Genomic DNA, 15,000 nt, shown 5'->3' on the forward strand with positions numbered 1-15,000 from the left:
GTCAACAGTATTTGACTCGTGGATGCCGATCGAAAGGCGACACCAATTACTGGCCTCGTATCTGAAAGTGGAGAAGCCGACGTTGGCCCCAGCTTCCATTCTGTGGCCCCTGTCGGGCAGGCGTCTGGGAGCCGGTGCCAGTGGAGCCCGTCTTGTTTGGGCAGAGCCGACCCCTGTGGGCCCCAGACTTGTTCCTTAAGGTCGCCGGGGGTCAAGGATCAGAACCACAATGGCCACCAGCACTCTTTGATTGTGCCTGTTGTTAGCTTAGTATTTCTGTGGTGCAACGTGTGTCAAGGTCTCTGTTCCCGGTTGACTGATTTACTGTTTTTGTTTATTTCTTTCAGATTGAAGGCAAGTGCCTCAAAGGAGATCAGGTATGTTGGTTTTTTTGATGCATTGTACGTGGAAACATCCTTTGCTGTTCCATAATCTTTAATGCTGTCATTCCTTTATCGGGTCTAACACCTACTCTCCTTATTAAATTGTCCGTAGGGCCCAGCTGGAGAGCGAGGAGAGAAGGTAAGCCACACAAACAAGACAACACCCTCTGCATCTAAAGCCAAGACTAGACAAGACTGCAAATCTAAATATCATTGTTCTCCAAACTCCACGTCTGATATGGGGTATTATATCATTACACACAACCCATGTAGCCAGCTTATCATCATGTTTACCCTTTCATGTTTACCTACTCACTGTTAACACATTACTAGTCATCGTTTTCTACAGTATTTCCTCATCTGTATACACAACGGCGTCCAAACGCACACACACACGCTCCCCACGACGCCACAAACCCCATCCAGCTATGTAAACACACAGCGAGCTGCACACGCGTCCGTCCGTCTCTGCCAAAGTAAGCCCGTTAGCCACTGATCTGCCGGGAACATGTGGAGCAGACATCTGTCCCCATTAGCTTTACAAGCAGCATGCTGTAAGCCCTACCCCGGCGCTGCCAACTGCCCCGCCAATCCACCGCAGCCCCCCCCCCCCCCCTCCCCCCCGTCTCATCCCTTCTCTCTCCCCCCCCCTCCCCCCCTCCCCCCCCCCCCCCCTCACAGGGAGACGCGGGGACACCGGGACAGCCAGGCAAAGAGGGCAAGAGGGTGAGTCAACAGAAGCTTTCCACCCCCACTGTGTGGCCTGGCGGGGGGTGGGTGGGGACTCGTTACCCCCATAAACAGGGGGGCCAACGTAGATATAGCCGAGCCGGGACCCCCCCCCCCCCCCCCCCGCTGGGCAGGAAGGCAGGGTGCAGTTTAGCCTATCGGTGGGGTGTGGCGTGGTGGGGGCGTGGTGTCTGCGGGGGTGGTGGGTGGTGTCGGGGGGGGGGGGGAGTGATGCCGTGTAGACACACCGGGAAGTGGGAGACAGCAGAGGACACACTGCGTGTCATTTGGGTGTGTGTGTGTGGGGGGGGGGGGGAAGGGGAATTCCGCCGTGACACTGTGACAATTAATTAATGAGCTTGTCGGCCATGGGGTCACTGACACACACACTCACACTCACTCACAGACACACACACTCACAGACACACACACACACACACACACACACACACACACACACACACACACAGACACACACACACACACAGAATGAGTGGCAGCACATGCGGGGATCCCGTTGTGGACTGTGAGGAAGGCGGTATTCGGTTTCCCCCCCCCCCGAAGGCCTCGATTGGGTGAAGGTGAGATACAGCGCGGGCGAATGAATGAAGTACCACCGTGCGCCTCTATTTGAGGCCTGTGATTATGGCACTGTAGGCCTTATGGAACTGGATCTAATGAAACACCCGGCGCGCTGGTCAGTTAAGGGCAGCTTGGCGGCTCTTACTGCCAGCGAGCCAACCACAATAGGGCACTGTGCCTTTAATGGAGCCGGGTTACACTGCGGTTGCCCAAAGTCCTCTTTCAACTGTCCGCTGCCAGTTGTCATTGAAAAAGCTTCTTAATGTTTTACAAATGTCCGTATATTACGGGGAAGACGGAAAGGCGAGCCTGTCCAACGAACGCTGTTGATTCGCGTCATTAAAGTTGAATTAAGGTCTCGAAACAACAGGTGTAAAGGGTGTTCTTTCATTGGTCGAGGGGATCCTGATAGCCCTCTCTTTGCCTCTTATGTCGTAACCAGCGTCTCCCTAGCATTGCGGTCTCGCGCCAGAGCATATGGCAGCCCCCTTGGCAAAATATCTAAATATATATTTTGGTGGACATTACACGGACGAAACTAGGTCAGAGAAATGTTCCTCTTTATAAAAGCACAAACATGATGCATTACTGGATCAGGCATCTGGACGGAGATTTCAAGCATTCCACCCTTCTGTTTGGAAACACAGACCTCCTCAAAAGACTTGCACGCAAAGGCCCAGGACAGGACGAAGTTAAAGCTCTGCGATCGAGATGGACCGTGCTGTATTCCACAACAGCTGATGGTTTTGCATGCGCTCACAGTGACGGGGGGGATTATGTTTGCACGTTGCATGGTGCAAACATCAACACAGGCAAAACAAGCCAGCCCAGTGCAACTAAGGAGCAGCAGCACAGTTATCGGCTATCTATCCAAAGTCTTTCGACAGACATTCCCACCTCTGTCCTTAGGAGTCGGAGTGTATCCCTCACCGAATAAAGAAAAAGAACAAAATGTCTGTGTCCGACCTATTATCAAAGGGCCACAATGCCATGGGGCACTTTCACTTCCTGGCAATTTTTGTACCCTCTTAATTGGTCTGGGGGCCAATCAAAGTCAGGTCCTGCGGTGCAGTAAGTCAGTGTACTGCAGATTGTTTTACCGTTCTCTAGTGTCCAAGCAAGGCTTGCAGTTACACAGTTACGGCTTGATAAGTTCTCCCTTTAAAATATGAGCCGATTTCTCGGGGATTGGACATTTTTGGTTTGGCTGTTGTCGTTGCACAACGCACATCTCTGCTGCTCTATTAATACCCAGTCATCGATGACTGGGCTGACTTCTCGGGGACTGTTAATGTGCTAAGGTTTCTTCTTATTCTTAGCTACGGTCACATGCTAGTGCGGTAAGCTGTTGACCAACCTGTGTTTCTACACTTTCTTACCGTCTATTTGAGGCCTGCCTGGTTTGCCGTTGGGGCATTATCCGTGGGGGCATTTTTGCTAATTGCCAGCTGATACAAGCAAGCAAAGAGGCTCTCGCCCAATTAGCGGCTCTTGTCCAACCACTACAACATGTCGCCTTACGACCAAAAGGCCGTGGCTGCCATGACGATTAAACGGCACACTTTGACACGAGCGTTACGGAGAACGGCGCAGAAGGCAACACCGTGGCGCCATCCGCCAGAGGAATCGTCTCGGGCGACGTCCACTTCAATTTATCACCGCGGAGAAGGTGGCCGATGTCAGGCCCTTGGAGCGCTTCAAGGGTCCGTGAAGGACGTGGGTACCGGGAGGGAGATGGGGGCAGAGGTGGCGTGTAAATGATCGCCCGTCCCTCTCTCAGAACGCAGAAGCGGTAGCCGGGGGTATTGACCCCGTCCCCGTCCCAGTGACCCCGTGTCTGGCCCTACTCGCTGTGTGACAGCGCTGGTTTATAAGGGGTTGAGATAAAGGCTAAGGCTTCACAGACAGTTTGTTTAATGCGTGGCCGCAAACGACAGGCTGGACGTGCCAATGTGAATGCCCCCCTCCAATCAATTATGGATCACAACGGCACGGGATTGCGCGCAGGGTGGGAGGCAAGGAAAACAATAGGCAGAGCCAATTAAAAACAATAGCCTTTTGATTTTGTGGCATCGCTGTCCTGAAATATTTACCAGTGCCCATAATGAACAGTTTCTATTGAATCACCTCGATTGTTGTACTCGATTCCTGGCCCATGACAGCGACGTGTGTGTTCACATGTGCGTGTATGTGTGTGTGTGTATGTGTGTGTGTGTGTTTGTGTTTGTGTGAAAAATCTCCCATGCCCACAAAAAAAAAACACATCACGCTGTTGTTTTTCAAACGATGGAGAGAGCCGGCTGACGTCAGCGCGGGAGCCTGAAATAGGAGCAGAATCCCATGCGTAGGGCTCGCACCCTCGCCAGCACACACAGCAACAGAACTGGAAGCCCGGCCCGGCTGTATTCATGTTGTGCCAGGTTCTCCCATCAGCGTACTTCACTTTGGCAGTTGGCACGAAGGGGGGGTGAGGGGGGTGGGGGGGGGGTGAGGTTGGCTCCGTGTGTAGGTTCATTTTAGATACAGGTTCAGCCCGCGGGTAAGTCAGGAGGTTTGCTTTGGATTAATAAGTAAGTGCTTTGAGAGCACTCGCCGCAACCGCACGCACACACAGACACACACTCTAACGCATGCACACACACACACACACACACACATACACACACAAGCATGCAAACACACACACACACATGCACATACACACACACACACTATAGGGATGGGTTTCTGAGGGGCAATCCATGCATCGCATACAAAGTTTAATTAAGTATGCAAACGTGCGTACAGATATTTGAACAAAAGAGGCCTAATGGCTAAACTTAGTCAAACTTAGTTATGTTTTAGTGGAATGCTTTCTGGGCATTAAAACTTTGCACAACATTACAGTAACGGACATTTTATTTTGTCCAAGTCAAATTTGAGAGCCTGACGATAAACGTTACAACGTACGTCGCCGCGAAGCCCGTGAGCCCACGCCTTCCGTCCTCTCTCGAAAAAAAGCCGACCTCGAATATTTCAACGTGTATCCTTCATGACGTCTTCATTAAATCATTCATCAAACGGAGGCGCGCCTCTTTCTACATTGAGGGAGCGCTGCGCTGCCTTTGATTTGCTTCTGTTGGAGGATGGCAGCCTCCAGCCACGCAACGCACCGTGTTTGTTCCTGGGAAGACGTACAGTACGTTTGCACTCGCGAGGAGCCCTGGATACCAGGATGCAACCGCGCAGCCTCCCTGTTGCTCACTCTTCCTCCCCGCAGCCTGCAGTTCCTCCCCGCAGCTCACTCTTCCTCTGCAGCTGTGTTCAGGGACGATTAAATATGCTGCTTTAACCCCACTACACATGACTTAATTCCCCCCCCCCCCCAAGTATAGGAGACACTGTTGGTGATAATTACGGTGCAGGCGTAACAATGGCGCGATAATTATCTACTTCTTAGCCACATTGTTTGTTTGTGACTCTTTATAGCAATTACCGCGGGTTATTTTTTTATTCTAATGAGCGTCGTTAATGATAAATGGTCGGCATTAGCTTCACTTTGCAATGTTTTGAATAGCGTTGAGGCAACATTATCGCACACCCAAGTCAATGACCCGCTTACGGACCCCTTTTCGGGGGTCAAGCCGTCGCCATGGTGACGGCTGCCACAAGTTCAACGGGGCCCTTGAACCATTCCTATTGCGCCGTTTTTCAAAGGGGGAGGAAATACATTTTGTTGGGGCAGAATTGGTTTCGTTTGGGTTTTTATGGTCGTTCTCGAGGTAAAGAAAGTCTCCATCTCTCTCTCTCTCTCTCTCTCTCTCCATCCTGAGTGACCATGTTTCCCAAAGCGTATAGTCTACGGTCAGAACCCCATCTCTCAAAGCTGTCAAAACACTGCCATCTGTCAGCAGGGCTTGAAACGAGTCCGAACAGAGAAATCGATATGGTCTGTGCTTTTTACTGTCCACGGCTGCATGTCATTAGTTCTTCCTCCGGTGAGTTCACTCTCTCTGGTCCGCCGTAGTTTCATCCGGGAGAAAGCAAAGCACCTAATACCATTCTATTCCTGTCTATTCTCTGGTGGACGATAGTTTCATGTAGTAGAATGTTAAAAACCTAGCTCTGATTCTAGTCAGCTCAATCCTCTGGTCCACGGTAGTTTTATCTAGTAGAAGGTTAAACACCTGGCTCCGATTCTACTCGTGTCTATTCTCTGGTCTACAGTAGTTTCATGTAGTAGAATGTAAAACACCTAGCTAGGATTAGTCATGTCTATTCTCTGGTCTACGACAGTTTTATCTAGCAGAATGTAAAAAACCTTGCTACGATTCCAGGCGAGGCCAGGCAACTTTATTTATGTAGCACCTTTCATACACAAGGCAGACTCAAAGTGCGTCACGTATAAACACTGTCATACAATAAAATAAAATAATAGATAAGTAAAAGTAAACATAGCCAAAGTTAAGAAAAGAATAAAATAGATAGAAAAATAAAGGCAAAGTTAAAATAGCATTTTAGAAAGTGCAATGTATTTAAGGTCACTGTTGTATCAGATATTCAGTCTCTGGTATCAGATCATGTATCTCTCTGGTATCAGATCAACAGTCTCTCTCGCATAAGATCATGTATCTCTCGTATCAGAACAACAGTGTCTCTGGTATCAGATACTTCACATTCATACAGCGTTTATCCTGTGATTTAGCAGAAAGCTAAAGCAAACATAAAAGCAAACATCTAGTCATGTCTGCCTATTCTCTGGTCCACGGTGGTGTTATCTAGCAGAATGTAAAACACCAATAGGAGTCGTAGTCTACTCTCTGGTCCACGGTGGTGTTATCTAGCAGAATGTAAAACACCAATAGGAGTCGTAGACTATTCTCTGGTCCACGGTAGTTAAATGTAGCAGAATGTAAAACACCAATAGGAGTCGTTGTCTATTCTCTGGTCCGTGGTAGTTTATCGTAGGAGAATGCAGAAGCCGTGTCCGGTACTGCCAAAGCCATTAGTACTGTGCTTGGAGCTTCTGGTGGGCGCTAGTTTTATGTCTGAGAATGTAAAAAAGAATCATGGCTACTGCTGCTGATGTCCGATTCTGCCAGTGCCGGGAGCCACGAGCGGAAACTGTTCGCTGGTGCTGAAGCCAAGGGCAGCCCATTTGCGTGCGGCTCCCCTGTGCTTGGCAACTGGGTTAGCCAGATAACCGCATGGTGGTTTGGGTAATCGCTAACCTGGAGGTGATCTCTGTGTTTGTTATTCACGTGCGTAGTGTGTGTCTGTCGCCGTGTGTGTTTGTTTGTCTGCGTGCCTGTGTGTGTGTTTGCGTGCGTGCGTGTGTGCGTGTGTGTATGTGTGTGTTGTCTGTGCGTCACACGTGTTTGTGTAGTATGCATGTGTGTGTGGTGTGTGTCTGTATATGTTTGAGGGCTTGTGTCTGTGTGTGTGTGTGTGTGTGTGTGTGTGTGTGTGTGTGTGTGTGTGTGTGTGTGTGTGTGTGTGTCATCAGAATCAGCGCGAGACACACAGCTGTGCAGGAAGCTCCTGCGTTATGATGACCACATGAATGTAGTCGACTTCTCCAACGTCCGCCTCCTCATGTCTGTGACCTTCATGTGTCCGTGAGACCGCTCTCGTGTGGGAGACTAAAGCAGACGGGGTGGGGGAGGATGTCAGTATGTCAACCCCTACCCCCCCCCCCCTCCCCTTGCCACATACCCGTGGACCAATATGATCTGCATTGTCGCGTCGCGGGTTAGGTCATGATGGACGAGGTCCTGCGTCGACCGTATCAAAATCGGCGCCCTAACTCCTTTGGTCGTTTAAGCCGGCACTAAAGTGTCACTTTAGTGTCAATCCTATTCATCTATCGCGACGCAAATCGATGCATTCTCATTCTAAAGATTAACATGGCTTGGCATTTGACCAAGTAAGCTTTTTAAGCAAATTCTTTTCATGGCCCAGAATCCTAATTTGTGCTGTACCAAGAATTAACATTTTAGTTGTTTTTGGGATTCTCTTCTGCCCACACATAAAAAACAAAATGCCAAATGTTGTTATGGAGTAGTCAGGCCCGCCCGGCATGTGACGTTCATATTATATTACGGTTAGTGCACTTGGCTGCTGGGGTTCGCTCAGATTGGACAGAGTGTCTGCTGGCCGATGCAAACAGATAGTGACATTGACAAGAGAGCGAGTTATGACTCAGTTAGTAGGCGAGGGGAGGGGCCGGGGGAGCCGGGGGGGGGCTTGGCAGTGGTCAGAGCGGTTCCGTGTCGGAGGCAGGCATGACACGGCCACAGAAGAGAGGGTGACAGCCGTTTGACCTCGGCCCTGCCCCACGCAGAGCTGAGTTATGAAGCACGCCGGCGTGGGCTGTCACGGGTTCATCGTGGAAGGCTTGTGGCTCAATCGGACGAAACAATGCCATGTTCTGACCGCTTGACGTTAATGGTGTTCATTTTTTAATTGCTTTAAAAAGGCGTGCGGTTTGAGTGGGATTTAGTGCGGTGTACTTTGTGTCGGCCTGTTGCTCCGACAGGAAACAGGACGTCAATGACAGGAAGTCGGATGTATGAATGATTCGGCGGGCCCTCAGCGCTGTTAAAAGATGTTGGAAATGTTTGATGGTTTGGATCCTCTTCAATTTTAATGATGAGTTCGGTTGCGTGATGATCTTTTCATTATGTGGATCTCAATCATCTTCTGTTATGTAATTAAGTGCTATGCCTGATGTTTTTTTCCTTCCAGTTTTACCATAATATTAACATTTGCCAACGGGAAACATTGGATATGTTTGACATGTTAAAAAGAGCAGAGCGCTCAATTTCTGGCTCCTGAGTTGAGTTTGGCTTTTCACGCTGAGTAAAATCAACACTTAGCTTGGAACCGTCTGATGCTTGTGACATGCATGTAGATATGCAGGATAAAATAACTCTTAGTGGGTAATGTACTGATGTGTACCGTCTACTATTGTAGCAGTATCATTACTACAATATGAATAGGGGTTGTTTTTAAAGGTGTGTGTTTGTGTGTGTGTGTGTGTGTGTGTGTGTGTGTGTGTGTGTGTGTGTGTGTGTGTGTGTGTGTGTGTGTGTGTGTGTGTGTGTGTGTGTGTGTGTGTGCGTGTGAGACTGTGTGTGTAAAATCAACACTTAGCTTGGAACCGTCTGATGCTTGTGACATGCATGTAGATATGCAGGATAAAATAACTCCTAGTGGGTAATGTGCTGATGTGTACCGTCTACTATTGTAGCAGTATCATTACTACAATATGAATAGGGGTTGTTTATAAAGGTGTGTGTTTGTGTGTGTGACTATGTGTGTGTTAGGGCATGTCTTGTGTGTGGCCGGGTAAGTTTGACTGTATTTGTGTGTTTGTGTGTGTGTGTGTGTGTGTGTGTGTGTGTGTGTGTGTGTGTGTGTGTGTGTGTGTGTGCGCGCGCGCGTGCGTGCATGCGTGCGTGCGTGCGCGCGCGTGTGTGTGTGTGTGGAACCGATAACAACCTTACACTCGTGGCTCCGGTATGTTTTACCCCTGTGGCCAGCCTTTGATCTGTGGTATTCCCTCCAGGAGTACCTTTCTAGTGTGCCCGGACCCTGGAAGTTACTCTCCATGTGTCATTTCCATTACTCTCATCTTTTTCTTCTTCAAAACACAAACATACAACCCGGCCAGGGGTTCACTTTGGTTCCGTTCTGAGAACTCCACCAGGCAAAACACATCGTTTGATTCAGAACAAAACTGACTCCCATGCTCACAGAAAAAACACAAATTCTCCCGATTCACTCAGACAACTGCTCTCAGCGCAACACGCTCTGCATAATACGTGTGCGACACAAAAACAGCTTTCTACTAGGTATTCTTTGTCACACCAGGTAGCACAACCGGGCCCCGCGCGTTTCCACATCTCCAACAAAACCGCGGGGTGATAATAACCATCTGCTGGGTTGTGCTAACCCCAGATAACTCGCCGAACGCCTGTTCCGAAAGGGGACTGCTTAAATACAGAAGCGTGATGCAGATATGTAGTTAAAGGGGTCACCGTGACCCTCAACACAGAGATAAGAATTCACAGGTCGGCCCGGGCTCACAGCTGAGACTTTACGGCGTGGGTTTACGCCCCCGTGCGCCTTTAACAGGCAGGGGGCGGCGCGTCACTTCGCCCTTTCGTCGTTCATAAAATGGCTCCGGTTTCTGCTCCGTCCCCCCCGGAAAAATCATCAGTGGAGAGCGAGTGGCGCGCTCTTGACACCTAGATTACACAGGGATGTCACCCAGTTGCCCCACGCACCGGGCAATTAATCTAGCCAATGTCAAGTGAATTTGGGGGACGGGGGCGGGCGGAATGAAGCAAAGTTTTGACCTGATCCGCTACAGGAAGGTTTTCGTGTTTTTTTTTTACAATTGAATCCCGGATTTGGCGAGGAGAGCGTCCACGGGAGCTGGGGGCCGCTGGTGCTAGGGCGGGCTAGGGGGGGGGGGGGGCGGGTGGGTGGGTCGGGGTCGGGGGGGAAGGGGGTGGTGGTGGTGGTGGTGGTGGTGGTGGTGGGCACATGCGCAGGGAGATCCAGGCGGGGGCTGTGATTTATCAGTGTGTCTCTGTGTTCTCCCAGTGAGCCCCTGGATCCACTGGTGTCCAGAATAAACACACATTAATCGACCAATTAATTACAGCGACACATTCAGTGGGCCAGGACCTTGAAAGGGGCCACGGGTTTGATTGCACATTGTTCAACCGCTCTCACCCGCTGCACTTATATACGTGCGCGCGTGTGTGTTTGCTTGTGTGTGTGTGTGTTCGTGTGTGTTCCCGCATTTGATCTCTTCAGTTCCTTTGCGTCGCTTTGAATCGCTTTTTTTATTTTTTTCATATTTTCCCGTCTGCCCGCTCCTCAGTCATGTTCAACGAGGGGTAATGTAGGTCAACACGTCCTCCCAGCATGCATTGGGGGCCCTCTGCTAGAGCCGGGGGCCGGGGCCCCCTCACGCAGACACCCCTGCTCCCGCAGTGCGCTCCTGGGAGCGCCGCGTGTTCCGACGCGAGGACACGGCACGGGGTACATAGTGGCCTCCCAGGGCTCCCGTGTCAGAATTCATCAGGGGGCCCCCCCCGCCCCGGGCCCCGGGGCCACCAACAACCCCCCCCCTGCCCCTACACCCTCCCCTGCCGCGCCCGTGTCTAATGCCTCTCCGAGCATTTTCAAAATGTTGTATCCCATGTCGGCCGGGGGTCCGGCGGACACTAATAGAATGTCATGTGTCAGACGGGGTCAGTCGGACCTCAAGGTGGCAGCCACATCGAGGTATGTCATTTGAATCGGGGTGACTGGACCGGACCTGTGACCCAGGGCAACTGTTGTAGGTAATGTGTGTCACACGCCGCAGCCGCGGCCGCCCCCGACGATGAGGGTTCTCTTTTTTTAAAAGCTTTGTTCCCGAGCGGCCCCCTGAAAGTATTCGAGCTCATTGGCGGGCAGACCTGGGTTGAGTTGTGATTCTGCAATGAGTGAGTGTGTGTGTGTGTGTGTGCTTGTGTGTGTGTTTGTGTGCATGTGCGTGTGTGTGTGTGTCTGTGTCTGTGTGTGTTTGTGTATGTGTGTGTGTCTCTGTGTGTGTGTGTCTCTGTGTGTGTATGCGTCTCTTTGTGTGTGTGTGTGTGTGTGTGTGTGTGTACGTGCACGCGGGTATGCGTGTGTGTATCTGTCTGTGTGTGTGTGTGTGTGTATCTGTGTGTGTGTGTATGTGCGTGTGTGTGTGTCTGTGTGTGTTTGTGTATGTGTGTGTGTCTCTGTTTGTGTGTGTGTCTCTGTGTGTGTATGTGTCTCTTTGTGTGTGCGTGTGTGCGTGCACGCGGGCATGCGTGTGTGTGTGTGTGTATGTGTATCTGTCTGTGTGTGTGTGTGTGTGTTTGTGTGTGGGTGGTGTGTGTGTGTGTGTGTGTGTGTGTGTGTGTGTGTGTGTGTGTGTGTGTGTGTGTGTGTGTATCTGTCTGTGTGTTGTGTGTGTGTGTGTGTGTGTGCGCGTGTGTGTGTGTGTGTGTTTGTGCGTATAGCTAACATTATTCATGTAGTGCCGAAGCCAACATGCAGAGCCCCTGAAGCGTTCACAGTCAACACAGTCAAGCGTTCCATCTCACCTGGGGGGTGCACCTGCCGCTCTGCTTCAGCAGGAGGGGCCCAGCTTGCATGGAGAAGACCCCCGGACCACCGCCCTGGGCCAGGGGGAGGAAGACTCTGCCTACCGAGCAGGAGATGATGAAGAGGTAGTTAGTCGTCGGTGGTCGTGGTGGTGGTGGTGGTGGTGGTGATTGTGGTGGGGATAGGGGTGGTGGTGGTGGGGGTTGAGGAGGGTGAGGTGATGGTGGGGGGGGTGGTGGAGGAGGGTGAGGTGATGGTGGTGGTGGTGGTGGTGGTGGTGGTGGTGGGGGTGGAGGAGGTTGAGGTGATGGTGGTGGTGGTGGTGGTGGAGGAGGTGGAGGAGGGTGAGGTGATGGTGGTGGTGGGGATGGAGGAGGTTGAGGTGATGGTAGTGGTGGTGGTGGTGGTGGGGGTGGAGGGTGAGGTGATGGTGGTGGTGGAGGAGGTGGCGGGGGTGGTGATGATGGCTGTTCTATTTACATTGACATTTACATTCAGGTCATTTAGCAGACGCTTTTATCCAAAGCGAACTTACAATAAGTACATTTGTCAGAAGAAAGAGAAACAATATATCACTGTCGGTACAGTAAGGATGTTCATAGAAGTGCCAAGCACTAAAAATGTTAAGGTTGACACCTTCCCCATACACTGCAAAGCTAGCTAGGATAAGACGCTACACAATGCTAAGAACTATATTCAAGGACGTACAACTTACAATAACTTCAATAAGTACATTTAGTGCCAGGACGTACAACATACAATAACTTCAATAAGTACATTAAGTGCCAGGACGTACAACATACAATAACTTCAATAAGTACATTTAGTGCCAGGACGTACAACATACAATAACTTCAATAAGTACATTTAGTGCCAGGACGTACAACATACAATAACTTCAATAAGTACATTTAGTGCCAGGACGTACAACATACAATAACTTCAATAAGTACATTTAGGTTGGGGGCTCTGCAGAGTCCAGATGAACTCTGAACAAGTGAGTCTTTCTATGGTGGAGGTTGATTGGTGATGTTGGTTTTCGTGTTTGGGGGTGTAGTGGTGACAGTGGTGGTAGGTTTGGGGTAATCAGTGACCCCAGCAGACCTCGTATGTGACAGAAGAACTTCTGTGGGGTGGGGCGGGGGGGGGGGGGCACAGACTCTGGGCCAGACACATGAAACGGAAAGGGCAAATCTGCGTCTTGTTTCCTGTTTCGTTACGGAGATTTCTAGCGTAGAGAACCTAATCAGTGCGTGAGGATGAGGCTTCAGAATGGGGACTTTTAATAAGGTTAGTTCTGCAGAAGCTGGTCTACACAGTGTCGGTTTGAAACCTTTACAGACACTTTATGACAGTTGATCCGATTTTAGATGTTACTGCTGGATGTGGTGATGGTGAGGGCCGTGACAGTAGTTGATGTGATAGTGCTAGAGGTGGTGGTGACAGCAGTGGATGTGTTAGTGCTGGAGGAGGTGGTGGTGACAGTAGTGGATGTGTTAGTGCTAGAGGTGGTGGTGACAGCAGTGGATGTGTTAGTGCTGGAGGAGGTGGTGGTGACAGCAGTGGATGTGTTAGTGCTGGAGGTGGTGGTGACAGTAGTGGATGTGTTAGTGCTGGAGGTGGTGGTGACAGTAGTGGATGTGTTAGTGCTGGAGGAGGAGGTGGTGACAGTAGTGGATGTGTTAGTGCTGGAGGAGGTGGTGACAGCAGTGGATGTGTTAGTGCTGGAGGAGGTGGTGACAGCAGTGGATGTGTTAGTGCTGGAGGAGGTGGTGGTGACAGCAGTGGATGTGTTAGTGCTGGAGGAGGTGGTGACAACAGTGGATGTGTTAGTGCTGGAGGAGGTGGTGACAGTAGTGGATGTGTTAGTGCTGGAGGTGGTGGTGACAGTAGTGGATGTGTTAGTGCTGGAGGAGGTGGTGACAGTAGTGGATGTGTTAGTGCTGGAGGAGGTGGTGACAGTAGTGGATGTGTTAGTGCTGGAGGAGGTGGTGACAGTAGTGGATGTGTTAGTGCTGGAGGAGGTGGTGACAGTAGTGGATGTGTTAGTGCTGGAGGAGGAGGTGGTGACAGTAGTGGATGTGTTAGTGCTGGAGGAGGTGGTGACAGTAGTGGATGTGTTAGTGCTGGAGGAGGAGGTGGTGACAGTAGTGGATGTGTTAGTGCTGGAGGTGGTGGTGACAGCAGTGGATGTGTTAGTGCTGGAGGAGGAGGTGGTGACAGTAGTGGATGTGTTAGTGCTGGAGGAGGTGGTGACAGCAGTGGATGTGTTAGTGCTAGAGGTGGTGGTGACAGTAGTGGATGTGATAGTGCTGGAGAAGGTGGTGACAGCAGTGGATGTGTTAGTGATGGAGGAGGTGGTGACAGTAGTGGATGTGTTAGTGATGGAGGTGGTGGTGACAGTAGTGGATGTGTTAGTGCTGGAGGAGGTGGTGGTGACAGCAGTGGATGTGTTAGTGCTGGAGGTGGTGGTGACAGCAGTGGATGTGTTAGTGCTGGAGGTGGTGGTGACAGTAGTGGATGTGATAGTGCTGGAGGTGGTGGTGACAGTAGTGGATGTGTTAGTGCTGGAGGAGGTGGTGACAGTAGTGGATGTGTTAGTGCTGGAGGTGGTGGTGACAGTAGTGGATGTGTTAGTGCTGGAGGAGGAGGTGGTGACAGTAGTGGATGTGTTAGTGCTGGAGGTGGTGGTGACAGTAGTAGATGTGTTAGTGCTGGAGGTGGTGGTGACAGTAGTGGATGTTTTAGTGCTGGAGGAGGTGGTGACAGTAGTGGATGTGATAGGGCTGGAGGAGGTGGTGACAGTAGTGGATGTGTTAGTGCTGGAGGAGGAGGTGGTGACAGTAGTGGATGTGTTAGTGCTGGAGGTGGTGGTGACAGTAGTGGATGTGTTAGTGCTGGAGGTGGTGGTGACAGTAGTAGATGTGTTAGTGCTGGAGGAGGTGCTGGTGGCAGTAGTGGATGTGTTAGTGCTGGAGGAGGTGGTGACAGTAGTGGATGTGTTAGTGCTGGAGGAGGTGGTGACAGCAGTGGATGTGTTAGTGCTGGAGGTGGTGGTGACAGTAGTGGATGTGATAGTGCTGGAGGTGGTGGTGACAGTAGTGGATGTGTTAGTGCTGGAGGAGGTGGTGACAGCAGTGGATGTGTTAGTGCTGGAGGTGGTGGTGACAGTAGTGGATGTGTTAGTGCT

At 50.7% G+C, this 15,000-nt stretch overlaps 1 protein-coding gene across 5 annotated transcripts in view; it reads left to right on the top strand.

The window, feature by feature from the left end:
- The window catches only part of col19a1 (collagen, type XIX, alpha 1), a 66,228-nt gene that overhangs the window by 30,473 nt on the left and 20,755 nt on the right, over window positions 1-15,000 (top strand). For all 5 annotated transcript variants that reach the window (XM_030378572.1, XM_030378575.1, XM_030378576.1 and 2 more), the window contains 3 exons: window positions 348-377; window positions 496-522; window positions 1,065-1,109. In XM_030378572.1, coding sequence (XP_030234432.1) covers window positions 348-377; window positions 496-522; window positions 1,065-1,109 — 102 coding nt within the window. The remainder of the gene's footprint in view (window positions 1-347; window positions 378-495; window positions 523-1,064; window positions 1,110-15,000) is intronic.

Source organism: Gadus morhua, chromosome 15 (assembly GCF_902167405.1).
Source record: "Gadus morhua chromosome 15, gadMor3.0, whole genome shotgun sequence".
NCBI classification, from domain to species: Eukaryota; Metazoa; Chordata; class Actinopteri; order Gadiformes; family Gadidae; genus Gadus; species Gadus morhua.